Raw genomic sequence first — 26,252 nt, forward strand, 5'->3', positions numbered from 1 at the left:
CATAAATTGTAACTGGGAGAGGATCCTATGAAACTCTACTGTAAACTAAAACAATCTGTTTCTGTTCCCTCCTTTCTGTTTCTGTTAACTCAACATTGTGTCATGCTTACTGGGATGTTTTTTCCAACACTATGTACCAGGCCGTCATGTTTGCTATAAGTTCAAAACATTTTTTTACATCTACGTTAATTGTTCCCTTTTTGTAAATCTTTTCCATTTTAATCATTATTGTAGCTTATACCTGTTAAGCAATAATCACCACCCATATTTTTTCTAATGTCACAACTCCTGCATTTCTCATAGTCCACGTAAGTCTCATGTAAGTTCTTTTACAATTTTGTAACATTTTAGTAAATTTTTTACTAACTTGTACACGTTATTCTAATTTTCCCTGTATAGTTGTAACAAAAGAGTTGAAAAGGGATATAATTATCCGAAATGCATTCTCAAATAAATGATAAGTGTTTCTAAAGTTTGTTTTCCGTTTCATTGATGGTGTAATAAGTCTAGTGAAAAAGAAAAGCCGTCTTAGCGCTCGTATATTTGTACACAAGACTAGACAAGAAGTATATCGCATAATTCAAGGAATATATTTTGTTGCTGATGCATGGATGATGTCATCGGGATTTTTCACATATGATATATTATGGTTACAATACAAATAGCAACCAGAGGTTATAATTATTGCTAAAGAAACATATTGTGAAGTAAATACTATGGAAAGTGAATGTAATACAAAGCTATAAACAAGATAACAGTTAAAAAAAATAGGAGCTGTATTAAGGAAGGTTACATATGTTTAAGTAGACAGTCAGGTTGTACAAACAATGTTCTCTACTACAGAAGTAATGCAACTATATGGTGGTATCCAGAGTTGGTGAAATGAGAATTACCTGCTAGGTAATGGGTACCAGATGTTTAGACTCCATCTGACACCCTCACTTACCCATTATTCAGCATGTAATTCTTATATCACCAAATCCAGATACCACCCTATAGTTGCATCACTTTTGTACAACCTGATTGTCTACTTAAACATGTGTGAGGGACGAACAGACCCTTAATAAAGTGTTATTTTAAATTTTAATTATTAAAACATTTCATCATATAAAAACGAGCGTTAGGCTAAAAGCCATAAAAATTTATTTCCCACAGAGTTGGTTCCTTGTTGAAGAGGATCCAGCTAGTCAGCGATGTGTCACCCGGAACTTTCGATAGAGTGCCCATATTGGACGCCAGACCCTTAAAAACAACCACCTGACCTCATGGAAAAAACCCAAGAGGAATAACAAGAAAAAACACCCGAGGTCAGTCGTCTTCCAATGCCCGTCCACAAAAGTCGTCCTCAAGGATTAACACTGTGTCCAAGAATCCAGAATTCAACCCGTGACCAAGATCGTGCCTTTTTAAAGATATCATTCCCATTTCCGTGCCGTCACATCGTAGTGCTCCTGTTAACGGACAAGATCCGGAATCATTCTATCGAACATTCCATCGGCATCAACAGTGTCATCTGTCCACAGATCTTCGACCCAAAAGAAAAGTATTTATCAACCTGCAATTCGTTTGTAAACTCTCTCTCTCGAACGGCTTAGTATCATTAGGGTAAACTTTAGGCATGCCTGATATCGAATATATCTGTATTTTCTTTACTACTTATTAAAATTGTTATTTATTTGTTACTATGGAGTCCGAGTGAGTCACTTCCTCATCTCTCTCCTCACCTCTACTCTGAATCCCATCACTCACCAGCGTGACGTAATGTCGTGATTTCCAAGTCCTCAGAGACTGTGGTGTCAGATTCAGGTCTCCTGACGTGGTGTCAAAGAGACACCGACCCTACGGTCACATATGTAATCTTCCTTAATACAGCTCCTATTTTTTTAACTGTTATCTTGTTTATAGCTTTGTATTATGTTCACTTTCCATAGTATTTACTTCACAACATGTTTCTTTAGCACTAATTAAAATTCTTAAATTATTATTTTTGTGAAAAATTAGCTCAACTAATACAAGTGTTTATAAGTATGATCTCAAACTTTTTATTATTTATCAAATAAGATTTATTTACCACTCAAAGTATATCCCTCTGCATCCAGAATACAAATGTTTCTAAAGAATATTTTATTTTTTAAAACTTGTTCATACTTTATATAAATGACAGAAAAGAATTTGATCTACTGAAAGTATTCATGTAGAGCACGGGTTGCAAACTGGCAGCCTGCAGGCTGGATAAAGCCTGTTAACGCTTCNATCCAGAATACAAATGTTTCTAAAGAATATTTTATTTTTTAAAACTTGTTCATACTTTATATAAATGACAGAAAAGAATTTGATCTACTGAAAGTATTCATGTAGAGCACGGGTTGCAAACTGGCAGCCTGCAGGCTGGATAAAGCCTGTTAACGCTTCACATCTGGCCCACAGCCTTAATTTCTTTTCTAAAAATCAATATTTCTAACATCTTGCAGGGATTAAAACAGAATAAATTCAAACATCTAACTGTTTATATGAATCATAAAGGCCTGGGAACAATAGGACTGTGGCGAACGCCGCCTTTCACATCTGTATCCTTAACGGTTGTAAAAGACAAGCAATTACCCCCGGGCATATGAGTCACCACTTCCTGGAATAAATTCGAACTCACTACACAAAGACGGTCGAAAAACCAGTTGTCCTTTGTTAGCCGCGTCGTCGAGACATGTGCTGTACCTAGTACGCGAGAAGAACAATAAAAGTTTAGTTTTGTTACGATCTCGTCTCGTTCGTTTCTTCCACTCACAGCGACTAAGGATAAAAGCAACCACCACGCCAAAACCACAGGACCTTTGTTATAGCTGCTTTTTTTTTTTTTTTTAATTACAGTATGTTTTTGGTTTACCAAGTAAAATTGAATACAGCTTGCATCTGATATACATCTATATATATTTCTATATACATCTATATACATTTGATTGACCCTTTGTTGCATTTGAGATCCCCATGTAGAGTGAGATTTGAATCTGAGACAAGAGATTTTCTCTTAATTTTCAAATAATTTCTGTTCAGGTCTATCTGAAACAAATGCACATTTTTCAAAGGAAAAAAATCATGCACTTGTTCCAGTTTTAACACTAAATTTTGTCACCTTTATGCACTTGCATCAATATTTAATAAAATCAGTTTGCCAAGACTGCATGTGGAAATGGGTTTTGGCTGTTTACTTCTATTTAGAAAAAATTAAAATAAAAAAAACTGCAAATATATTTATTCTTAACCTATTCAGTTCCTCCTCAGTCTATTATGTGATACTCTATGTACTCATAATGGCAGAGTGTCTAACTTAAAGATCTATCCAGGGACAAGAAAGATCTTTCTAGCATTGCATGAGTGTATGCTTATTTCAATGCTAAAATAACCAAAGGGAACAGTTTATTTGTATGTTATGCTAAATCATCGTAATCTCTGTCCATAAATGATAGACATTATAGAAATTGATGCAAAAAATGAGCTTTTATGTTGTTAGAGAACACATTCAAAATGACTGCCTTTTGTTGCAATACAAAGATCTAGATCAGTGGTTCTTAACCAGGCCCAAGGACTCCAATGAGTCCATGAGCTTGAAGGATAAAAATCAACTTCTTAATTTTGTGTAAAATTGTAAATTACTGTATTAAGAAGTGAAAATATTACTATATCATAATTTATTTTAATTAATGTATTTATATAACTGATTTCTTTTGTACTTTTATTTTATATATTTAAAAACATTATTCCAAGAAGGGGTCTGAGACTTTCATCTAAGAGAAAAGGGGATCTGGGGATCCATGAAACAATGAAGGTTAAGAATTCCTGATCTAGATAGTCAAGCATGGTATTTTGGACGACAAGTAGCATTTGTTTCACAGATCTGTTATATGCATTCTCCAGTTTTCCAACACATGCAGCACTGCTTGGTATGCATCATACATCCATCAATGTTTTTAGATGACCCAGAGGGTGGTCAAGTCTGAGGATAATGGTGACCATAGAACAGGACCAGGACTATGTTGTCCTATCCAACAGTTATCAAACTACCCTGTGAGCTAAGACATATTTCTGTCCAGGAATGAGGTGACATACCATTGTGCTGAAGTTATGCCAATGGTGAGTCATTAAATTGTGATAACACCATGTGATTTCCAGCCGTGCAGGCAACTGCAACCGTGACAGCTGTTCTCATTAACTAGTAAACCCCCTTTGAAAACTGGCACAACTGCAACTAGAAACAAAAAGTTTGTTCTACTCTTGCTGATTGCAAACATGCATCCAATCAGCAAATGTCTATTTGCCATGTCATACAGTGTCAACATTGAAAATACTGTAGTTAGAAAATAATGGCAGAAAGCATGATGATGGATAGTTTAACAGAATCAAGATTAATCAAGCTAATTCAGTCTCATGAATGCCTGTGGGATTTTAATTCTTCGTTTTATTGAAGAAAGGATAAGAGTGCAGGCATGGCGTGAGATAAGTGAGTCTCAGCATTGATTGTAAGTACTATCTTTAGATTTCTAGATATAAAATGTTGATTATTTTTAGTTTGGTAAAGACAATATTGTTTTAAATAGAGCTAAACTCATGAAAGAAAGCTAAAACAAGCTACCGTAATTTTATTAGTTTATTTTAGGGTCACATGTTTCTGAGTTGCAATGCCAATGAACAATGTATGACCATAAGATGCACACCCCTCGCACTTATTACAGTTGCAGTTGCAACTGGAAATTGCATGGTGTGACCATGGCTATAGTCCACTGTTGTGTTTAGAATATTTTGATATTGGTCACTATTCAGAGTTCGGTCTGATATTCAATGAATATCAGACTCCAACCACAAATTCTACACCAGACATTTGGGATAAAATATACTTGATACTCAAGTATGTTGCATACATCATAGACATACACCGCCCAATAGTGCACATCGTGATAGTTATACCCTCCATTATGAGAAAATGTCTTGTCAGTCCATAAAATGTGCTGAGATTTGTGTAGTCGTGCTGTAAATTTATTACTGCACTGCACCACTGAAATCATTACAATTCTTAAATTCTGCATGTTGTGCTAGTTGCAGATGGCAGCAGAATAGATGCATATCATGGTGATGTAATAATGTAATATCTGGTATTTTTGTATCTACTACAGTTCATAAGACAACCAATGCTAGAAATATTGCTTGGAAAAATGCATATTTAATTCTTTCAAAAAAAAAAAACAAAATTTGAATACATGGAATAATTATTAAGTGAATTTATTTTAAATTACAATTGAATTTACATATTTACAGTTCATAAATAAGATATATCAAAATGTAGTCAACACCTATTTAAAAAAAAAAAGATAAAATCATAAAATTGATTTTTGATAGTTTAAATGAAAAATAACATCATAAATTTAAAATTTGTAAAATCAATTTCTAAGATGAAAATTCTACATGTGTAATATTTTAAAATTGAAAATTTTCTAAATTTGATATTTTTTTAATAAGATATTTGAGGAAGTTTTTAAAACAAAATTGGGATTTCAACTTAAACATCAATGTTTTCAGCACTTGGTTTTAAAGTCCAATGCTTGCAGTTACAATCAGCAAAAATGTTGGAAGTTTGTCTATTGTGGTACAGTTTCCCAAAATTTTTGTTACAGAAAATGAGTAAAAAAATATTTCAAATATCAAGACAGAAATACAAACAGAAAGATCTTTTTATTCTTTCTTTATACAATAAAAACAACATTTTAAGTAAATTAATGTTTCTTTGCTTGTTTTACAATTGATTCATATTTTGACTTGCTACTGTACCATAACAAAAATGGTATTCCTAGTGATGGTAGAGTCATAACTGCAAATGCTGCCCAATCCATCTACAAAAACAAATTGACATTTAAAAACTTAAAAACAGGAAAAATGTTAAAGAAGAAATTTAATGTATACCACATGAGGAGAAAATCTTCTATCAAAATCTCTTAAAGGAATAATGTCTCCTTCACCAGGATCTGTTGTATAACCAATCTATCACAAAAAAGAGAGATAGTTAATTCCTTTTAAATATATTTGATTAATATTAGTTAAAATTAATTTTAAATTTGTATTTATTCATAATTGTAAAAGTATTAAGCTTTACAATCTGATGTTAAAAAATATTACACTACCACAAAACCAAAGTGATAGCATAGTTAAAACACAAGCAAAGAAAATAGTTGAGTTTGAAATGAATAACATGATAATTGGAATCTTAAAACATATATATTCATCATTTTGATGCAATTTGTGCAACTGATGCTAAACATCAATGTTGTTTTTTTTTTTTTTACTGTTTGCTCTGTGGGCACTAATAGGGCCTTTTTAACAAGCCCATTATGGATTTAACCAGATGCAAATGAGGAGGCTGGATGATGAGGGATAGGACTCAACATATCTCAGACCACCCCCTGAAAAATTCTTGGGATTTTTTGACCTGTCCTGATTCAATCCTAGGTCTCCAGAGCATAGGCCAGGCATGCATGCCCAAACTGCCACATAAGGAAAAATAATTTAGCACATGATAACATATCATACAATTGTGAGGCTCCGGAAGTAGGTCGAAATTCGTGCAAGATAATGTTTTAATTTCGTATAAAAGAAAAAGTGTTTTTTTTTATTATAATAATATATATTGTAAAAAGAAACCGTCTAACGCAAGGTGAATATATTATGTCCATATATAGTCATATCTGTAGAAATTTCTGAGAAAAAACGAATTTCTCAGAAAGAAACAATAGATGAATTTGAGTACTTAGATCGAACATCTTTGATAGGAATCAAATTGTCAGACGGGGGGACTCACACCGCAATCTGGGCTCCGATCCCGTCACAATTAGAGAACGGGGGCAGGGCAGATCGACATCGCCCTATCGGAATGTTTGATCTGGGACTCAGAAAAACTTATAAAAATCGCGCAAAAATAGGATGTGACGTTCTTGGTTTGTAGTTCTTGGCCTTTGGTTCGCAGTGCTCCTCTCCAGGATTCTTGTCATCCGAACATTCTCCCACGAGAACTTATCGGATATTCGGAGGACTTGTCTTCACCCTCTCGTGCCATCAAGATCGCTAAAGTCCACCTGTAGATAGAAGACCTCGGTCCAAATAAGGTTGTGCAGCCCAGAGTCGACATCTTCACGCCATCATCGCCGGAAGAAAAACTATCGTCAGAACAGTTTAACTTTTTGTATTACAAACTTGTTGCTCGACTTTGGATAGGCGTTACTCCATTATAAGGATTTGTTGTAAGAAACATTTTTATATTTATTAAACGGTATACGATGGAGGACTTGTCTCAGTAAGTTTTTTCACTCCCACATGACAGTGCTGACCGCTCGACTGTCACGACACTTTTTCCCCAATCGGCAAACCTCGCACAATTTTGATCTTATCTGTTTTTGTTTTTCCAATCAGCTTTTTTATATTTATTCTAATTAAAGCATATTCATTTAATTTCTTTGAATATCATTATTCGAAGTCTGAAACTTTGGCACACAAACATCTTTAAAGCTATGTATAGGTTAGTGAGCTGAAGATTATAACCTATGCCAGGGATGGAAAACCTTTTTAACTACTTGGCCATCTAGCCATTACAACAATATTATCAATGTTGTTTAGAAAATAAATAAAGTAATGAACACTAAATATATATAAAAAACAGCAACTGGAAAGAATGCAATTATCTAGAATTTTCACATACAGTGGTACCTCAGGATACGAAACTAATCCATTCCGAAACTGAGATGTATCATGAAAATGTCGTAAGGTGAATCATTTTTTCCCATACAATTACACGTAAAACCAAATAATTCGTTCCAACACAAAAAACGCACTCAAGCTAAGTAGTACATTAAAAAAAAAAAAAACTATAGTAAGGAAAACACTGAAAAATGTGTTCTGTAATTGTAAATGTATAAATAACCATAATAGAATAATAACTTTACTTTTGAGGATAGACGACGGTGGATGTGTAAACTAGTGGCAGAGGGGGGAGAAGGGAAATGATACTAAAACTTAACTTACATAACATAATGTAACAATAACTTAACACTAATTTTTTAATGTTATTTTTATTTTTTCTGTTTTATATATATTTTTTTAAAATATTTTATTCACTGCTTTTTGCTTTCTTTCCTTCACTTCCACTGGATACAGGTCACTTAGTAAAATATCTATCCAAAGAGGTTTGGCTTTGCCTACTTTTTAAAATGTTTCTAAAATGACTTAGACAAATGTCATTACTCTGAACAGCAATACAGTCAGTGTGAACCTTTTTGGGATGTTTCTTTTCAATAAAATCAGTCACTTTCTGATAATACCTCAAGATTTCCTTTATCGAGCGAGATCCTTCCACGATGAAGCAAACACGCGAACTGAGACCGATGAACAGAAGTGAATAAAAAACAGCACTGCGAACTAATGTAACATCGTATAGTGAGTTTTTGTTCGTATCGTGAAGCAAAAATATGCTGGAATTTCATGACGTATCCTGAAAATTTCGTATGCTGGGGCGTTTGTATCCTGAGGTACCACTGTATTTTGACTATCACTTTTAGAAATTAAATTTTCAAACAGCTTTTTGTTTAAATGGACTCATTTAAACAAAAAGCTGTTTGAAAATTGTATATATAGTTATATAAATTTTCAATACAAGTTAATTCAGTTTTACTAAATATAAAATAATATATAGTCAAAGTAAATTATAGAATATTTNTTTTAAATTGCCAAAAAATTCTAAATATAAAATAATATATAGTCAAAGTAAATTATAGAATATTTTACATCTGAATTTGCTTTAATAAAACCACTTTTAAACTGAATATTAACAACATTTGGAACATTTAATGCTTTTCATTCAATATGAAAATGAATTTTTTTTTTGTTACTGAAACAATATGATTGATGATTTAAGCTAAATGTAATTTGGAATCTTAAAAAAAGTTATAGAAACTGTTATATATTTATTTATTTATGAATTTTTTATATTTAAAACATCTTGGACATTAATTCTTTGACTTAAGTGTACATTTAAAATTAATTATTATACCTGAACTTCTTGAGCATCTTCTGAAGGTAGATATGTAACTTCTGCTGCAGTGAAATTATAATAACCATATTTCTTTGATCTGACAACAACAGTATGGGTAATGTTATTACCTCTGTTAAACAGTTAAAGAAAGTAACTTGTAATTATGTATTTTACCACAATATTAACAAATAGAAAATTATTTCTCTTAACAGTTAAATTTTAATTTTAAAACTTTAATAATATTTTGACAGTGAAGAACTGTCAAAACTTTTTATTAGACAATTTCAGTCAATAATCTTTGTTAGTTTTGGAGTGTTTTACTTTTCAATTTAATAACACACAAATAACAAAACATACATACATTACTGATATGAACTGAAGAAAAATATTTTTGGTGTCAACAGTATGCTAAAATTATTACTTTTAACTTTAATTATAGAATACTATTAATTAATTTATTATTATTTAGTAGATATAATTATGCATTATATTTTTTTATGTTTATAAAACTGTATTCTAATAAAATAATATGTTGATTTAATTATTATTGTTTTACTAAATAATTCAGAATAAAAATGAATCTTAAAAACATGTTTGCACTGTTTTCATGATATAAATTATTCAATTTGATTTACATGAGTGTTATGTTCCTGGAATGCACACTTAAAAAAAGATTCAAACAAAGTAAGACCAATTATTTTGTAATACAGTAGAGTGCCGTTTATCTGAATCAATTGGGGACTGCAGTTTTTCGGATAACCGATTATATACGAAAAAATATATTAACCTATCCCATGTTAAAATTTTTCTTCATTGCATGTCGCTTTGTGTTGAATTTTTGTCACTGTTAAGCCTAACATAAAATTTTAAAATAATAATTATGGCTATTGTATCGTTAAAAATTATTTCTTCATTTTGTACAAACAAAATAAATATATTGAAAAATAAAAAAACAAAAAATATTATATTTTGGAAGTTAATCTAGTATCAAGAACATTTGATTCAGCACGACACAGTCCTTTCAGTTGACCAACGTTCCCGTTGATCGGCTTTTGGATAAACGACACTCTACTGTAATACACTGAAATTCAGGGACACAGTTCCACGAATACATAAGTAATCGATTTTTTTGGCTTATATTACATAAATGAATTATAAAAAAGAATTCTCTTATTTCTGATNGACTACTACTGACCAGTGCTAACAGACTACCTATTGTTTAAAAGGCCCTCTGGTGGCACAAGAAGATGGATTTTATAAAATAAAAAGCAGTTGAAACTGTCAAATTTTTATTCATAAAAATGCAAACTATTTATCGTTTTATGACAAGTAAAATTTTTTCATCACTTTCACAGCTTTTAAGTAATGCATCTTCTTCCTTCGAAGCACAAGGCCCTTCAGACAGCAAGGCATAGATGGTGGCCCACGTTGCCCATACGCCGCCCTTGGTCATAGAAATGATGTAATTTGAATATAAATTATTTATAAATAAGTATGTCAAGTTATATTTTTATTATGACGCAAAATATATTTAAGAGTTTACGACCACTATGCTGGGTGTGACATTGAAACAAAAAACGTTGTGCATTCTATCATGTACATAAACGGTATCATAATTCGCCAAGTGCAAATCAGCAAATTCGTAAAATTTTTGTTTATTTTGAACAATCTGGATAATCGAGGTTCTACTGTATTTTAATTTTTATATGTATAATTAAAATTTATTTATTACTGAAACTTATAAGATTACATTATTTCAAAGTAGCATCATATTATATGCTAATTTTAAACAATCTTATCTAACTGTGTAAATCACAACTATGCTATATTTTTGAAACTTATAACTGTTAAACAATATAGCTTTAAACTTTAAAAACTTTTTTATAAGGTTTTTAAATTTTCTTTTCTACATTTGTTATTCATGTGAGGTCAAATTTTCTTTCCAACATCCTTGTTTTTGTTGCTTTAAACTGTGTACTTTAATTAGTTATTAAATGCTAAATTAATCAAAATTACTTTCTTTATGCATAAATTGTTGAAAAAATAAAATATTAAGAAATTGGATCAAGTTCTGTTTTTATTTATTGATTTTTATTGTTATTCTTTAATTTTGTTTTTGAAATTTTATTCAGAATTTTTATTTAATAACTCAGTCAGAAAATTTAAAATATTTCAAGTAATGTAGTATTAATAAAATTTTTATAAAATATACTTTATAAGAAAATATGTTAATATTGAAAAAAACAATAGTAATATTGAAAATACATTTTTAAGTAGTGAAATCCAAATGTATTAACAACAATTAAGTATATTTGTGTGGCATTTTAAAAAATAAAACAAGGAAAAATTTAAATAATAATAATAATGTTATTTAAATAAATGAATAATAAAGAAAAAACTACGAGAATTCATCTTAAATTATTATTATAACATTATAAATATTATGTAAAAAAAGAGCACTTATATTTTAATTCATTATTTTTAATTCTTTGTGCATTTTACTCATTGTTATTTATAATAACTATATTAATCTAGACAAAAGTAAAAAATTAGCCAAAAATGTTTATTTTTATCTTTGTTTATCATTAAAATCTTTAGAACTTGGCACTATCTCTTAAAGTTGTAATGAAAAATAAAAGTAGATGTAAATTAAGGCAATCAAAAACTTTTTAATAAGCAAGAAACATTTTCAGACTATTTTACAGTTCAGTTTTGACTCAGACTTTTTGGAATCAAAAGTCAGCCATGTGTGAAGTTTAACTCTGATTTTCAGTTCGAACAAAGCTGGACTGCAAAATAGTCTAAAAACGTTTTTTGCTTATTAAAAAGTTTTTGATTGCCTTAATTTACATCTACTTTTATTTTTCATTACAACTTTATTTAATCTAATGTTTTAGAATTTGGACAGTACAGTGTGGAAAAGAAAGTCACTTAGCACCCCCGCTACAGAATACAGAATGTATTCAAAATTAATTTACTCATGTCAGGAACAGATTAGACTAAGGGGGAAACAGATTGATGTGTGTTACACACATGGCCACCATCTTGAATGCAACTCCGAAACTGTTGTAGATGGAAAGGAAGTCATGTGACACATCGTTTAGAGTCAGAATTTCACAAGAAATTGATTGCTGAAAGATTTTTATTGACTTACCTTGAATGGTTACAGAGTTATGCATGTTACATGATGTATTCAATGTACAGTACATTCTATATTCTGTAACAGGGATGTTAAGTGACTTTCTTTCCCACCCTGTATTTATTAGATAAAACTTATATTCATTAAATATTTTTACTACATTAAAAATAAATTACCTTTGTCATGAATTACATTATATAGATCTAGATTAGATAATTGCATTATTAAAAATTATTCCTACAATTTTATTAAAACAGATAAATAGTTAACTATATCAATGGATAGATGATTAAAAAAAAAACAGGATACGGTCCAAGTCTGTCTAATCTCATTTTTAACATTCCATTAATTACTTTGAAATCATCTTCTGGAAATCCTGCATCAACCAGATGTATGTCAAGAGCAGCACTAAAGTAACAAAAAATATACAAATTAAATAAACTTATTAATTTAATTTTAATTGATTATCTGATTAAAAAGAGACATATCAGTATTTTTTTAAAGAAAATAAGTAGAAAAAACTGTTAAAATTTGATATAATAAATAAAAATACAACTTTTTTACAAAGAAAAATTCTTTGTTTCAGTCATTTTTTTTGTTGTTTACACCATCAGCAGTTCATTAAAAAACACAAATACTCACGGAGATGACCTTCCTTTTTAGGCTACTGCCTCCGTAGTTAAAATGCAAAGAATGATAAAAGCATCCTCTGGTGTTCTTGCCACAATCACATGATACATTTTAAGTAAAAATAATAAGTTTACATGGCTAACGATTATTTAATATTAATATAATAAATAAAACTTTAAAATTTAATGTAAAAATAAATAATTGTATTTTTTTTCAATCAAATCTATACAATAAGTGACAGCCAACTTTAAGAGGCTAAATATACAAAGTCAATGCCAATGAGATATGATTGAAAGAATTTTAGATAAGATTCGATCATCAATATAAGAATTATCATTCAGCATGATAAAAAAATATCAGTTTACTCTGTAAATGCAGTATGTAGGTGGTTAAATTTCTATCATATCAGCAAAATTTGTTACTAAGATGAAGATAAGAAAAAATCAAAATCACTTTATTAGTGTTAAAAATCAAAAGTAATAACTCATCCAAATGTTTTTAATATGTATAAATATGTCACCTTCAGGAAACAATTTTAAAACAAATAATGAAATATTCCCAGAAACAAATAATTGCAATTTAAACTCTCATATACTGTGTAAAATCAAAACAACAATACAGTAGAACATCGTTTATCCGAATCAATTGGGGACTGGGGTTGTTCGGATAACTTATTTTTTGGATAACCGATTATGTACGAAAAAATATATTAACCTATGCCGTGTTGAAATTTTTCTCCGTTGCATGTCGCTTTGCATTGAATTTTTGTCGATGTTAAGCCTAACATAAACTTTTTAAAATAATAATAGTGGCTATTGTATCGTTAAAAGTGATTTCTTTATGTTTTACAAACGAAATAAATACATTGAAAAATATAAAAACAAATAAAAATTATACTTTAGGCCGACTGGAATTCTTTCGGATAAACGACGCTCTACTGTACTTTTATAAAATATAAACAAATTAAAAGTATATAACGATGAAATTTACAATAGCCAAGAACCTCAATTATATTTATGTTAAGAAATTACATAAGATCAATATTCTGGCTGAAAATACAAGGATGATTGTTGGGGTTGTGTTTTGTTATTAATAGTGACTCTCAAAAACACCTACCTTGTATTGAAAATTTGTTTTTAAGAAAACTACATCACTCCAGTATATTACATATCCACCTATTGTATATTTCACAAGTTTCATACGCGTCTGATGCTTAATAAATTTATTAGAACATCAAAATTCTATTTTGTTTAGAGATTATACCTGTATATTGTTGCAGTGAATTGTCTGAGAGATGCAAGATTGGTATAGGATGTTCCAATATACACCCAAATGTTCCAATAAAGAATGAGGGATTCTACCCATAACTAATAACCATCTCAAATAAGAACAAGTGGCAATAGTAGAATATATTCATGACAGACTATGAAAACCATACCATGTTTTATACATTGTATAAATACTTGAAAAACATTATACTAGATGGGGAAATTAAAATTTACTCTTAAATAGTAGTATGAGGAGTTTGTGACATCCAGGGATGGGGAATTGGTGGAAAATTACATGACCCCCAAGTCCCAAGTCAGTATTTTTAAAAATAGACTCCGACTCCCATAAAAAGTGGTGTAGTAAACACTAGTATTACTACGCCACATGGCAAATTTTCACATGGCAAATTTTCCATCAAATTCCTTTATTACTTGAGTCAACTCAACTAATAAAGGAATTTGATGGAAAATTTGCCATGTGTCTTTGGAATAAAACACAATACTTGTGTTTACTACTCCACAAATATAAAACAGGACACGGTTTCAAAAAACAAATCCCATAAAAAGATTTGACTCCTAACTCTCCATCCGTGGTGACATAACAAGCCAGACTTGTTGATGCTAAGAACTATTAGACTAACTGGGCAATATATGAAACTCCAAATAAATAATGATCTTATGAATAGTGCTTATTTTATAAGACCAAAATTTGATTATTTTTCATAGCTGTATGAACAAAATTATAAGATAATGTGAAATTCTATAAAATTTTTAAGGCAAAACTTCCTGAGATTTCAAGGACTTGAATGTAAACATATCCTGAATGTCTTTCTTCAAACAGTTTTTTATTCAAGATAAGCTCTGCTTATCAATACACTAAATATGCTTCTATACTTGTTGCTGGAATGTATAAATATATCAATGTACAAATGAAATGTATCTGAGAATGTTCGTCAATATTCCAAGTTTCATGTGCATATGCATGGAAGGGCTACCACTGCCAAACACTAGATCAAGGTCACCAAACTATGGCTCGTGGGCCAGATCTGGCCCGCTGCCACTGCACTGTGCCACAAATGAGCTAAAATATTATTTATATGGAAATATCATAGATTGTAGATACACTTATTTTTTCTACATAGTAAGTTTAAGTAAAAATGCCAAAATTGGTCCAATATGGTTTCTGCATCTGACAGTAATATAATTTTTAGATAAATCAATGAAATGAAAAATTTGGCAACTTTTTGCGACTTTGGATATCAGAGCACTTTTTGTGTAAGTAGCTTCAATGAAGTTCTAAGAAAAGCGATTATGAGCTTGCTGCAGTGATCGTGTTTGTGTATTGGTAAATAAATATGTTGGTTTTCTTTATTTATTGTGTATTCAGTATACTATGTTAAACAAAATGGTTATGCGGCCTGTGCTCATCATTCAGTTATCTGGCCCACTGTGTAAAAAGTTTGGTGGGCCCTGATTACTAGATTACTGTACAAGTTGATGCTGCCCTGTTCCTTGGCCCATCCAATCACCTGACAATCTTTTTGAACTTTTTCTTTATGGGTATATCAAGAATTGTGTACAGGTAACCCCCGTATAACACGGCACTTCTATAGCACGGATTCACTCTAACACGGTTCGAGAATTGGTACCATCCCCCGTATAACACGGTACTTTTATAGCACGGATTCACTCTAACACGGTTCGAGAATTGGTACCATCCCCCGTATAACACGGTTCACTCTGACACGGTTCGAGAATTGGGTAAAACCCTCGTACAACAGGAAATGTAATAAATTTTTACATACTTAAGTAATAATAGTTCACGAAAATTATAATTTTCGTGAACTATTAGTACTTAAGTATGTAAATTTTCTCTTCTCGCCTTCTGTCGATACACGTGGTCCTTCTCGAAACTTGTTTCAATGTTGCCAGATCGCGACGCTTCTGCTTCTGATGTTGCCGAATGTTTTTCCCTTATTCCATACTTGCTTTATTCTTCATAAGTGCTTAGCACCATATAAGGAAATTTATAAAGACCTTTTAACTAGAAGCAAGCAATCTAAAATTACATACATTTTGCAAAAGGTAAAGCATGGATCTGAAGATAATGCAGAAAAATGCTCAGAGGATAAGGATAACTTGCCAAAAAGAAAACGCTCTCGGTTAATTAATAGTGTTTTTAGTGATGACGAAGAAAACATTGTTTAATTTATATTAATATGTATCACTTAAAAAAATTTTAATGAAGATATTTATCTTAATTATGAAAATATACTAGCATGTTTTTTAATTTTTGGAACCTAACCCTCCTTTTCGTATTAGTTCTTTGTTTCGTATAACACAGATTCGCATAACGGCAATTTTTTGGAACGTAACTACCGTGTTATACGGGGGTTACCTGTATATGTCACAAAAGTGTCAGACATGAGAGTCGTTCTGTGTACAAGAATCATGGATGCCATCAACAATGTGACTTCTAACATGCTGGCTCAGACATGGGCCAAAATTAATTACAGGCTGCATATTGTAAATGCCATGTCATGAGCACATGTGGAAATATACTAATTTAATGTAGGACATTAACTTTTACATATGAACTTTGTATTACCAACTTTCTAGTTCCAGTTGAATTAAAACCAACAGAATTCATGTAGCTTCATATAATAAAATTTTAATAATTATTTAACTGCTTTGGATAAAATTTTGTTACTTATGTTAAATGTCACTAGTTATTTATGTTAAGGATCTGATAATGAATATAAATACAAAATTATTTATCAAATTAAAAAAATTCTTTCTCCTAAAACAGATATCATGTTCATTATATTAGTTAAAAAGGATGATGATAATTCTATATAATTATAAGTAAGATTTAGTTCCTTAAGAAAACATACAATTTATAGTTTCAAAAAATAATAATATAGTAAAAAAATTATTTTATGATGTCAAAGTAACATTAAATTAACGTATGTAATAACCTGTCAAGTATGATAACATATTCTAATTACAATTAAAAGATATAAAATAACATCAAATAAGAACTGTACAGAAGTAATGAATAACACTATGCATTTTACATGTAAAGATTAACAACAGTAACATATTACAGATAATGTAGTAACGTTATCTGTAATATGTTTTAAATTAAAATTTTAGAAAGATCTTGCTGATAAAAAAAAATAACACAACTTTTTATCATTTTGTAAATTATAATAGTATCTTATGCTACAGATCCATTTTGTCTAGATAAAAAGGTAAGTAGGGTTGTAAATCATTGGAAAGCTTGTAATTATTCTTTTAAATATTTGTTTTTAATTTGTGAAAATTTTTATTTATTTTATTTAAAATACAATAATATTTAATTCATCCTCTTAAACATAATAATATTTATTTCATTCACCATCTCTCATCTAAATTAATAATTATAATTTTTAATAATTTATTAATTTAGAACCATCTAGAAGAAAAAAATTAGTCCAGAGTGGGGCTAGTTCTTTTCTTCCAGATGATTCTAAATTATTATATAAATTATTAAAAATTATAATTAATTTAGATAAGAGATGGCACCTAATACCAAATTACATAGTATCTAATCATTAATAATAGCAAACAGCCCTATTGATTAAGGCAATTTTTTGGTTGGGTAGTTAGATATACAGATTTTGTAGTAACAATTATTATATCTAGAAATTAAAAATTACAAGAAACGGTGTGATTTAATCATAATTACGATTGATTACTATTGAATTTTTAAAATCCAAACACTGCTTCTGTTAATTATACTTACTATTATATTACAGTAAATCAAATCAATAATATCTACATAAATTATTCTCTTACCTGCCACCAACATTATAAATATTATAATCAATTACTAAATCGTGGCCTTCAACAAGATAACGATTTAAAATTCTTTTGTGAACCAAAAGACGGGCTTGTGACTCTTCTTCTCCAAACACAGATATGCAAATCGCTAATATTGTCAGAAATTTCAACATCTGAAAAGAAAATTAAAAAGTTTAATTTTTTAAAATTTATCTTAAAATTTTTTATTTTATTTTATTCAGCATTTTATTTAACTTGATTAAGTTTATCATTTTTCAATTAAAATTTATGTTTTATAATAATAATAATAATACAGTCTGTCCCACTTTATTTGGGAGTTGCTTTTTTGATAAATTTCTTCCAATGTATCCAATTTGTCATCATATCTTTCCTCAATCCTCTTTCTTTCTATTCACTTCTACTATATCCCTCCATCTCATCCTTGATCTTTCTCTATTTCATTTTTCTCTAATTAACATTCCTGATTTGCCTTCCAAGCTAACTTTCATCTCTTCTCATGACATGCCCAAACTTTCATTGTATTCAATGAAAATATTTTTTATTGGACAAACTGTAAAGGAAGAGAACGCTTACAGTTTATCCAATAAAACTTTAATTTTATTTTTTTCAAAGTTTTATTGTATTTCTTCTTAATTTTGCTGGATTTCAGTTATTTTAATTGTACCTTGAGTGTACTCATTTTAGATTTGATCAGTTTTTGTAACTCCACACATCTATCTAAACATCTTCATTTCTGCAACTTCTGAAATTCTTCTACGTTAACCTTTTTGACAAGATTGTCATTTATAAAATTGTACTGCCTCATGTTCTTATCAGCATAGAGGTATGAAGGAGTACATGTAGAGAGTTGATATTTGGCACAGAGTATTAGGTGCCCAAATCATTTGCGCATAAAAAAATCCAGACTCGTAGGTAGTCAGGGGACCGAGACTCGAGTCAAAATAAAATACAAAATGGTGACCTTCTTCTACAAACAGGCAAAACAGCCACCTCACCTCACCGAAGTCAGGTAGGGGAGAGTGTCACCTGCAGTCATTCTAAGAAGTGAATTCTGACCTTAGGACTGAGGGTGCCTGCATGTGACCTTTGCCCTTTGACCTCACTTTGCTCCTAAACTCTAACGAGGAGAGACATCTTTTTACTACCTTTCGATTTGACAGCCGTGCCGATCTTGAATTTATATTATATATTGACACTGTTGTAAATATCACTCTGCCAATACACATCACTCTGCCTAAATTAAGTAAATTATCAGTTTTTTAGTAAATTTTTATTGACAGAACATTCACCGAAAATGGCTCATGGTCGAGGTAGGCAAAGTTTTAACGATCACGCCCAAAAGCAGCGATATCAAAGAAGATAGAAGAATGAGAACGAGACCTGCTTTGAGCATCAAAGTGATTCCATCTCCAAGACATAGTCTTGTCCCAAATACGGTTTTGTTGTTTTACTTGTTTAATATTAAAGTCTCAGTACCATAGGTTAAGGCTGGTTGCACAAGTATCCTGTACATTTTCCCCCTCAACTTGATTGGTATCTTCATAGCACATTTCCTTCATCATCCAGCTTGAATTTGGTCATCCACTTCTCTTTCGACTTCTCTATCCTCATCCACTATATCCAAGATATCTGAAGCTGTGCACGGTCCTTGATTCTCTCTACTTCTAGAGTTAGGTTTTGATTGTCTTCTTTCCTGTTACAGATCATGTATTCTGTCTTGCTCTTGCTAAGTTTCAGACTTTTTTCTTTCAATGCTTCATTGAAACTCTCCAGTTCATCTTGTGCTTTATTTCTTGTCTCTGAGCAGAGAACAATGACATTTGCATGTAATTGCTCCATGGTTACTGCTCTTATCTTTTTTTGTTATCGTGAGATCGGATCCGTGTGTAAACCAATTTTTCACCTTCCATCTAAACTTTCGACATATTTGAAATAAATTTGTCGCCTCCTCGTTAAAATAACATCATCAGAAAAAAAATCAAATATCTCATCAACAATGATAGAAAGTTGTAACTCTCCTCTTTAATGTAAACATTCAACCATCTAACAATGTCATTCTCATATTGCAAGACTTAAAGTTTACAATTAACATCCGATTACTTTATTCTGGTCCTGGGAACACCTTTCGACCTCCACACCTGCTAAAGTAACCTCTAGCTCTAATAACAATCCATCACATGACATTTTCCCAGGCCAAATCAATAAAAGCCCGCATCATCCCCCTTAATCAATCTCTCACAAGCCAGACGATACAAAGGAGCAATACCATCAAGCTATCTTTATTTTGTGTGGTCTATGAATCTGAGTCACAATTTCTATAAAATTGTGCACCGTCAAGAACAAGAACTGATACGAACCTCCGTAGGATTATCAAGAGGTATGATATCAAACGTGTAAACTCTCTCTCAGCCCCTTAAACTTGTATTCTAAAGATAGGAGAGCTCGAAGTTATGTTGATTTTTGTTATTTAATAAATCTTTGATTTTCTTGTTAAATGGTGCCCTTTGCTCGTTTATTGCCTATGCCTTACCAACAACCTCTCTCTCCTCCTCCTCTCGACCTGACAAAAAAGAATCCTGCCCCTTCAGGATAGAAAAAGTAAACAAGCCATCCACTGACAAGTGGGCAGTTTTCACCAAACTGTTACTGACCAAAAAGAGGTACGATCTCGTCATACCTCCGCTGTCTCACATAATTAGATCCATCACAATGTTAAGAAGAAATGGACTTAAATCCTGGTAGAGTCCTATTGTCACTTCAAAGTTGACTGTTTCTCCAGGATAGCTCCTCATTCTAGCAGACACATCATTGTACATTATCTGAATAATTTTTCATAGCATCTACTTAAAATTTCTGTTTTACAATACAATTTTTATAAATGTAAGTTGCAATCAAAATAAAGAAGTGAATGATTCAAAATTAATTATGGTGTTTGGATGTTCAAATTTAATATTTTGCAGAAAGATTAAAAGTTTATAAAAATGCTTAAAAAATTTTTAATCTACAAAAGTTTATAAACTTGCATTTTTCCTCTATCATATAGTTTTTTACTATACATCAAACATGATAATTTAATATATATAAAGCTGGGTGAAGAGATGGTTGGGTGAGTGCCATAATGGGTGATTATATGCCATAGGCACTAAAGTTGTCCCCATCAGCACCATAAGTAACCAAGGATGGTTATATCTAAATTAAAATATGTCTAGAAGTGAGGGATTAGATGGAGGTCTGGGTAGCATAACTGACAACATATCTGCATGGTAAGCAGCAGTTGAAGGTTCAAGTCCTGCTTCAGGCCAATTCTTTTTTTCCAGAATATTCTAAATGATTTAATAAATATTAATTTAATTATAATTACTGTATTAAATTTAATAGGTTACCTACCTCTAGTACCAAATTACTCAGTATTTAATAATTAATAGTAGCAGTAAAGTAGCTCCATTTAAATTGAGTAATTGTTTGATGATAATTAAAATTTGTATATTATGAAATAACAATAACTATTATTTTATTATTTTGTTAGAAATTAATATATATTTATAAAATGACAATGATTTTTTTACAAAATAAATTATTTTTTACTTTTTTATTAAGCAAATAAAGACAAGATTATAATCATTATTTGAATAAACTAATAATCAAAATTATTGTTTACCAATGGAAAGCAATAAAAATTGCACATAATCAAATGATAAAGCCAAATTAATTAACAATCTAAACTTGGCTAATTAATTATACAGATAAAAATTAATTAGTCAAATTCTAGCCTAATAGTTAATCTGGTTCTATAATTTAAACATTGCTTTCTATATATATTGAAAATTATATAACATGTTATAAACTTTAAAGAATTTAAAATTAATTAGAATTAAATTAATAATATAAAAGCTGTCATGTGTGTACATTCCCTATAACTTACAATTTTTGTCCAATCCAGATGAAATCTTGATTATATTTGTTTTATGTTCTGATGGAAATTATAGGCTATTTATTTTGCAAAAATATTAGCTGTAGAATAAACGTTTTATCAATTTCAGATTGGTGATCACACTTACACACAGTGACATCAGTGACCTCATTTAAATATAGACATCTTCCAAAACTTGATTCATTACCATAAAGCCACACCAATGGCTACAGTTGGTTTGGCTTTATGGTGTCTATATTCCAGCAATAATAATTGCCAGAATATAGACCGATATTATATGGCAGTTGGTGTGGCTTTATGACCTTGTTTAGTTTATGCTTTATGACAAAATTCCCCTTAAGTTGCATTTTTAAATATTTCGGCAAATGGCATATTTTAAACTTACTTCATTAAATTTAAAATTTAAACTTTAAAAATGATAGCTGCATTGTGTTATTTTTAAAACAAATTTTTAAAAACATCTTTTCGTAGTGACAACATGATGTTCTGTTATCCAAACGGAAATAACAATCTAACAAGCCCATTATTTAGAGAGTTTTATTTAGGAAGGAAACCTTTTAAAAGATAATAGGGTGTTTACTCAGAATGTAGTGTATAAAAAATTTTATATACAAAAACTTCAATATTTTTCTTAAATATAAAGGCCATCATCTGTTTAGGTAGGTATTTTTTAACGGAAGCAAAAAAGTANTTGTTATTACTAATATAAAAGCTGTCATGTGTGTACATTCCCTATAACTTACAATTTTTGTCCAATCCAGATGAAATCTTGATTATATTTGTTTTATGTTCTGATGGAAATTATAGGCTATTTATTTTGCAAAAATATTAGCTGTAGAATAAACGTTTTATCAATTTCAGATCGGTGATCACACTTACACACAGTGACATCAGTGACCTCATTTAAATATAGACATCTTCCAAAACTTGATTCATTACCATAAAGCCACACCAATGGCTACAGTTGGTTTGGCTTTATGGTGTCTATATTCCAGCAATAATAATTGCCAGAATATAGACCGATATTATATGGCAGTTGGTGTGGCTTTATGACCTTGTTTAGTTTATGCTTTATGACAAAATTCCCCTTAAGTTGCATTTTTAAATATTTCGGCAAATGGCATATTTTAAACTTACTTCATTAAATTTAAAATTTAAACTTTAAAAATGATAGCTGCATTGTGTTATTTTTAAAACAAATTTTTAAAAACATCTTTTCGTAGTGACAACATGATGTTCTGTTATCCAAACGGAAATAACAATCTAACAAGCCCATTATTTAGAGAGTTTTATTTAGGAAGGAAACCTTTTAAAAGATAATAGGGTGTTTACTCAGAATGTAGTGTATAAAAAATTTTATATACAAAAACTTCAATATTTTTCTTAAATATAAAGGCCATCATCTGTTTAGGTAGGTATTTTTTAACGGAAGCAAAAAAGTACTAAAAAAAATCCAGCAACAAATTGCAGAACTGTCTTGGCTGTAATGAGATTTTATTTAAACATAACTTAAAAATAAAAAAAATATTTAAAAAATAAACAATAAAAAATATTAATCATAATAAATAAAATTGTGTGGTCTCATCTGTTATGAGTTATTAATATTAAAAAATTTTATATTATTAATTATTATAAAAGAACAAAAGGTTTAATTTTGAGGGTAGGGATAAGTTTTATAAAAAATTCTAAATGCTAATAATGAGTAAAATTTTCATTAAATCCAACCCCTCTCAAGATATAACATGATCTCTCTCAACTTTCAACCACCAAAATTTAACTTCATCAATACCCCTTACAAGCTATCAAACCAAATTTCATTTATTAATCATTACCCTATCCTGATATTAAACAAAATAGATGCCAACAAACAAACACACACACACACAGAATTTTTTCTGTTTTTGGATTCAGATCTCAAAACATGACATTGCAAAAAATTTTAAGGGAAGTAAAATTTGACATTATTCGAACACTTCCCTTTATTATATATACATAACAGCTGGAAAAGTAAAAAGACAAAGAAAAAAAGTAACAGTGAAACCATGGTTCTGAGGAATACATCTATATGTTTAGCCTGAAATGACAATGAAGTATTTTTAAAAATTATGTTCCTTGTATTTTTTTCTATGTATTATCTTCCCTCTATACTATATTTAACATATGACACATGGATTTTCACACATCAGTAGCTTTCAGTGTGAGTATGATTACTGGTGACAAGGTCACCATGCATTACAAAAAAGGGACTTTTGAACTTTATAAAACTTCTAACTACCAACCAAGTATCATGTATTGCTCAGCCAAGATATGTGAAACAATCTGTTCATTAATTGTTATTGTTATAGATATGAATGTGAGGCAATATATAAAATTTTTGGTACACTGAGCTTGGATTCACAAACACTTTGTATCATAAGTTTTGCAGAAATTCATCATAAGTTGCCTGATGCAAAAAGTCTTGTATTATCAAAGCACATCATATATAATTCCTACACGCACTCTAGTTTGTATAATAAAAATTCCACTTACTTAAGCCTGTAAATGATGTGAAACATAAGCTATGATATTGTAAAAATATCATAACTACCACAATATTTAAGACCTCTCATAAGTCTATGTACCAGTGACTATTTGATTCTATTAATAGATAATTGAGTCAAATTGTTTCTTCTAAACTTTCCTGATTAAAACCTTTATCAAATGACATTATCAAATGACAAAAATTGATAGAATTCTTCAGAGTGGAATTAAAACTGTTTATAGAATGTTGTCTGAAAAAAATCCGATTCATTATATTTCATGTTAGCTTTTTCGTAAAAAAATGAAAAGCTATTAGTTTGTCAATTTCTTTCAATATTTCTATTAATATAATTACAAGTATCAATTTTGGATAGATTTTGTCCTATACCTAGATTGGCTACATTTTTAGGTATCATTTATTGCACATATAAATAATTAATCTAAAAGTAACCAATTCNACATATTAGTACACTTACTAACCGGCAGGTGGCTTTAAAATGCCTTGTGTCTATTTATGCACCTAGTAGCGAAGAAAACAAACAAAAAAAAAGGAAGACAGTCTTGAAAATACATAACAATATTTCATAAAAGTTAAAATGTATGGTTTTTGGAATTTGCTGTTTGCCATTAAATTTTTGCCTTCCTATTTTTATCTATGACATACACACCCAATCCAATAAGAAGGATAACAGTGCTGAGTGAACAGTATTGGTTGTACTGAAATCTTGTCAGTTTACCTATACAGTAATACCCCGGACTTACGCGATAGGTGGGACCAAGCGATAATCGCGTAAGTCGGGGTATAATTTCGCAATTTGTGTAAAATCCAAGTCGAATGCATGTAAGCTAATAAATGTTCTCGTTAATCTTATCTCGTCTTTTGATTCGTTCACAGTTACAAGAAATGAAAAGCTATTAGTTTGTCAATTTCTTTCAATATTTCTATTAATATAATTACAAGTATCAATTTTGGATAGATTTTGTCCTATACCTAGATTGGCTACATTTTTAGGTATCATTTATTGCACATATAAATAATTAATCTAAAAGTAACCAATTCCTATCCATTTTAATTCTAAAGAAATAAATGGCTACCTTTCCTCAGACCACAAATTAAGTCCCATGCTCAGCAAGAAAATTCTTAAAGAAACATCTTCCTAGTAACTCTATTAAAACAGAAGTGGTCACTAGTGATGTCATAAGACACATTCTCATTACCAATTTCTTCTGTTTTTTTGTAAGTGCTTCGACATGTTTTGTGAATATGAAATATATAATATCATTAGTTTCTTGTAACTTATCATATTGGAGAGATACTTTATTGTATCGTACGAGATGTTCGTGAATCCAGGCCCTGGTTCTTCTGACATCTTAGTACAGTCGACCCCTTATAATTATGGTCCCTATAATTACGATTCCTATAAAACTACGAAAAAATTGTGACCGGTATCCATAAAAAACAGTAAAAATTCCCTATAATTACCTCAAACGTCATCGGGCAGCCGAACTACTTTCCCGCCGTCCGTAGCGCCACGCTACGGAGAGATTTCTATCGTCTGGACAGTATTATATAAATTATATATAAATTAGGTACTGTACATATAATTATATATTAATTATATATAAATTAGGTACTGTATATATAATTATATATTAACTTAATTTATTGTAACTTTATTATAATTAAATATATATTTTTCACCGTCTAGCGTCACGCTACGGCGAGTTAGGCGACCTATCGTCTGTCCAGTACTGTAATTTTATACATTTCTTGTGAAAGAAACATTTCTTATTTAACGGCCATAAAAATTATTTATATTAAGGATGTCTCCAAAGGTCAACGAAGTTTTCGCAGAA

The 26,252-nt window shown here is 30.3% G+C and overlaps 1 protein-coding gene across 1 annotated transcript in view; it reads right to left on the bottom strand.

Annotated features, from left to right (window-relative positions):
- Positions 1 to 5,699: 5,699 nt before the first annotated feature.
- LOC111641094 (translocon-associated protein subunit beta-like) overlaps positions 5,700 to 26,252 on the bottom strand; it is a 22,765-nt gene continuing 2,212 nt past the window's right edge. The window contains exons 2-6 of the mRNA XM_023387210.1: positions 17,939 to 18,096; positions 12,510 to 12,608; positions 9,080 to 9,191; positions 5,947 to 6,024; positions 5,700 to 5,876 (exon numbers count right to left, since the gene is read on the bottom strand). Of these exons, the coding sequence (XP_023242978.1) occupies positions 5,760 to 5,876; positions 5,947 to 6,024; positions 9,080 to 9,191; positions 12,510 to 12,608; positions 17,939 to 18,096 (564 nt within the window). The 3' untranslated portion in view covers positions 5,700 to 5,759. The remainder of the gene's footprint in view (positions 5,877 to 5,946; positions 6,025 to 9,079; positions 9,192 to 12,509; positions 12,609 to 17,938; positions 18,097 to 26,252) is intronic.

The sequence above is a fragment of the Centruroides sculpturatus genome, unplaced genomic scaffold (genome assembly GCF_000671375.1).
Source record: "Centruroides sculpturatus isolate CEXI.00-Female unplaced genomic scaffold, Cexi_2.0 scaffold1446, whole genome shotgun sequence".
Lineage (NCBI taxonomy): Eukaryota > Metazoa > Arthropoda > Arachnida > Scorpiones > Buthidae > Centruroides > Centruroides sculpturatus.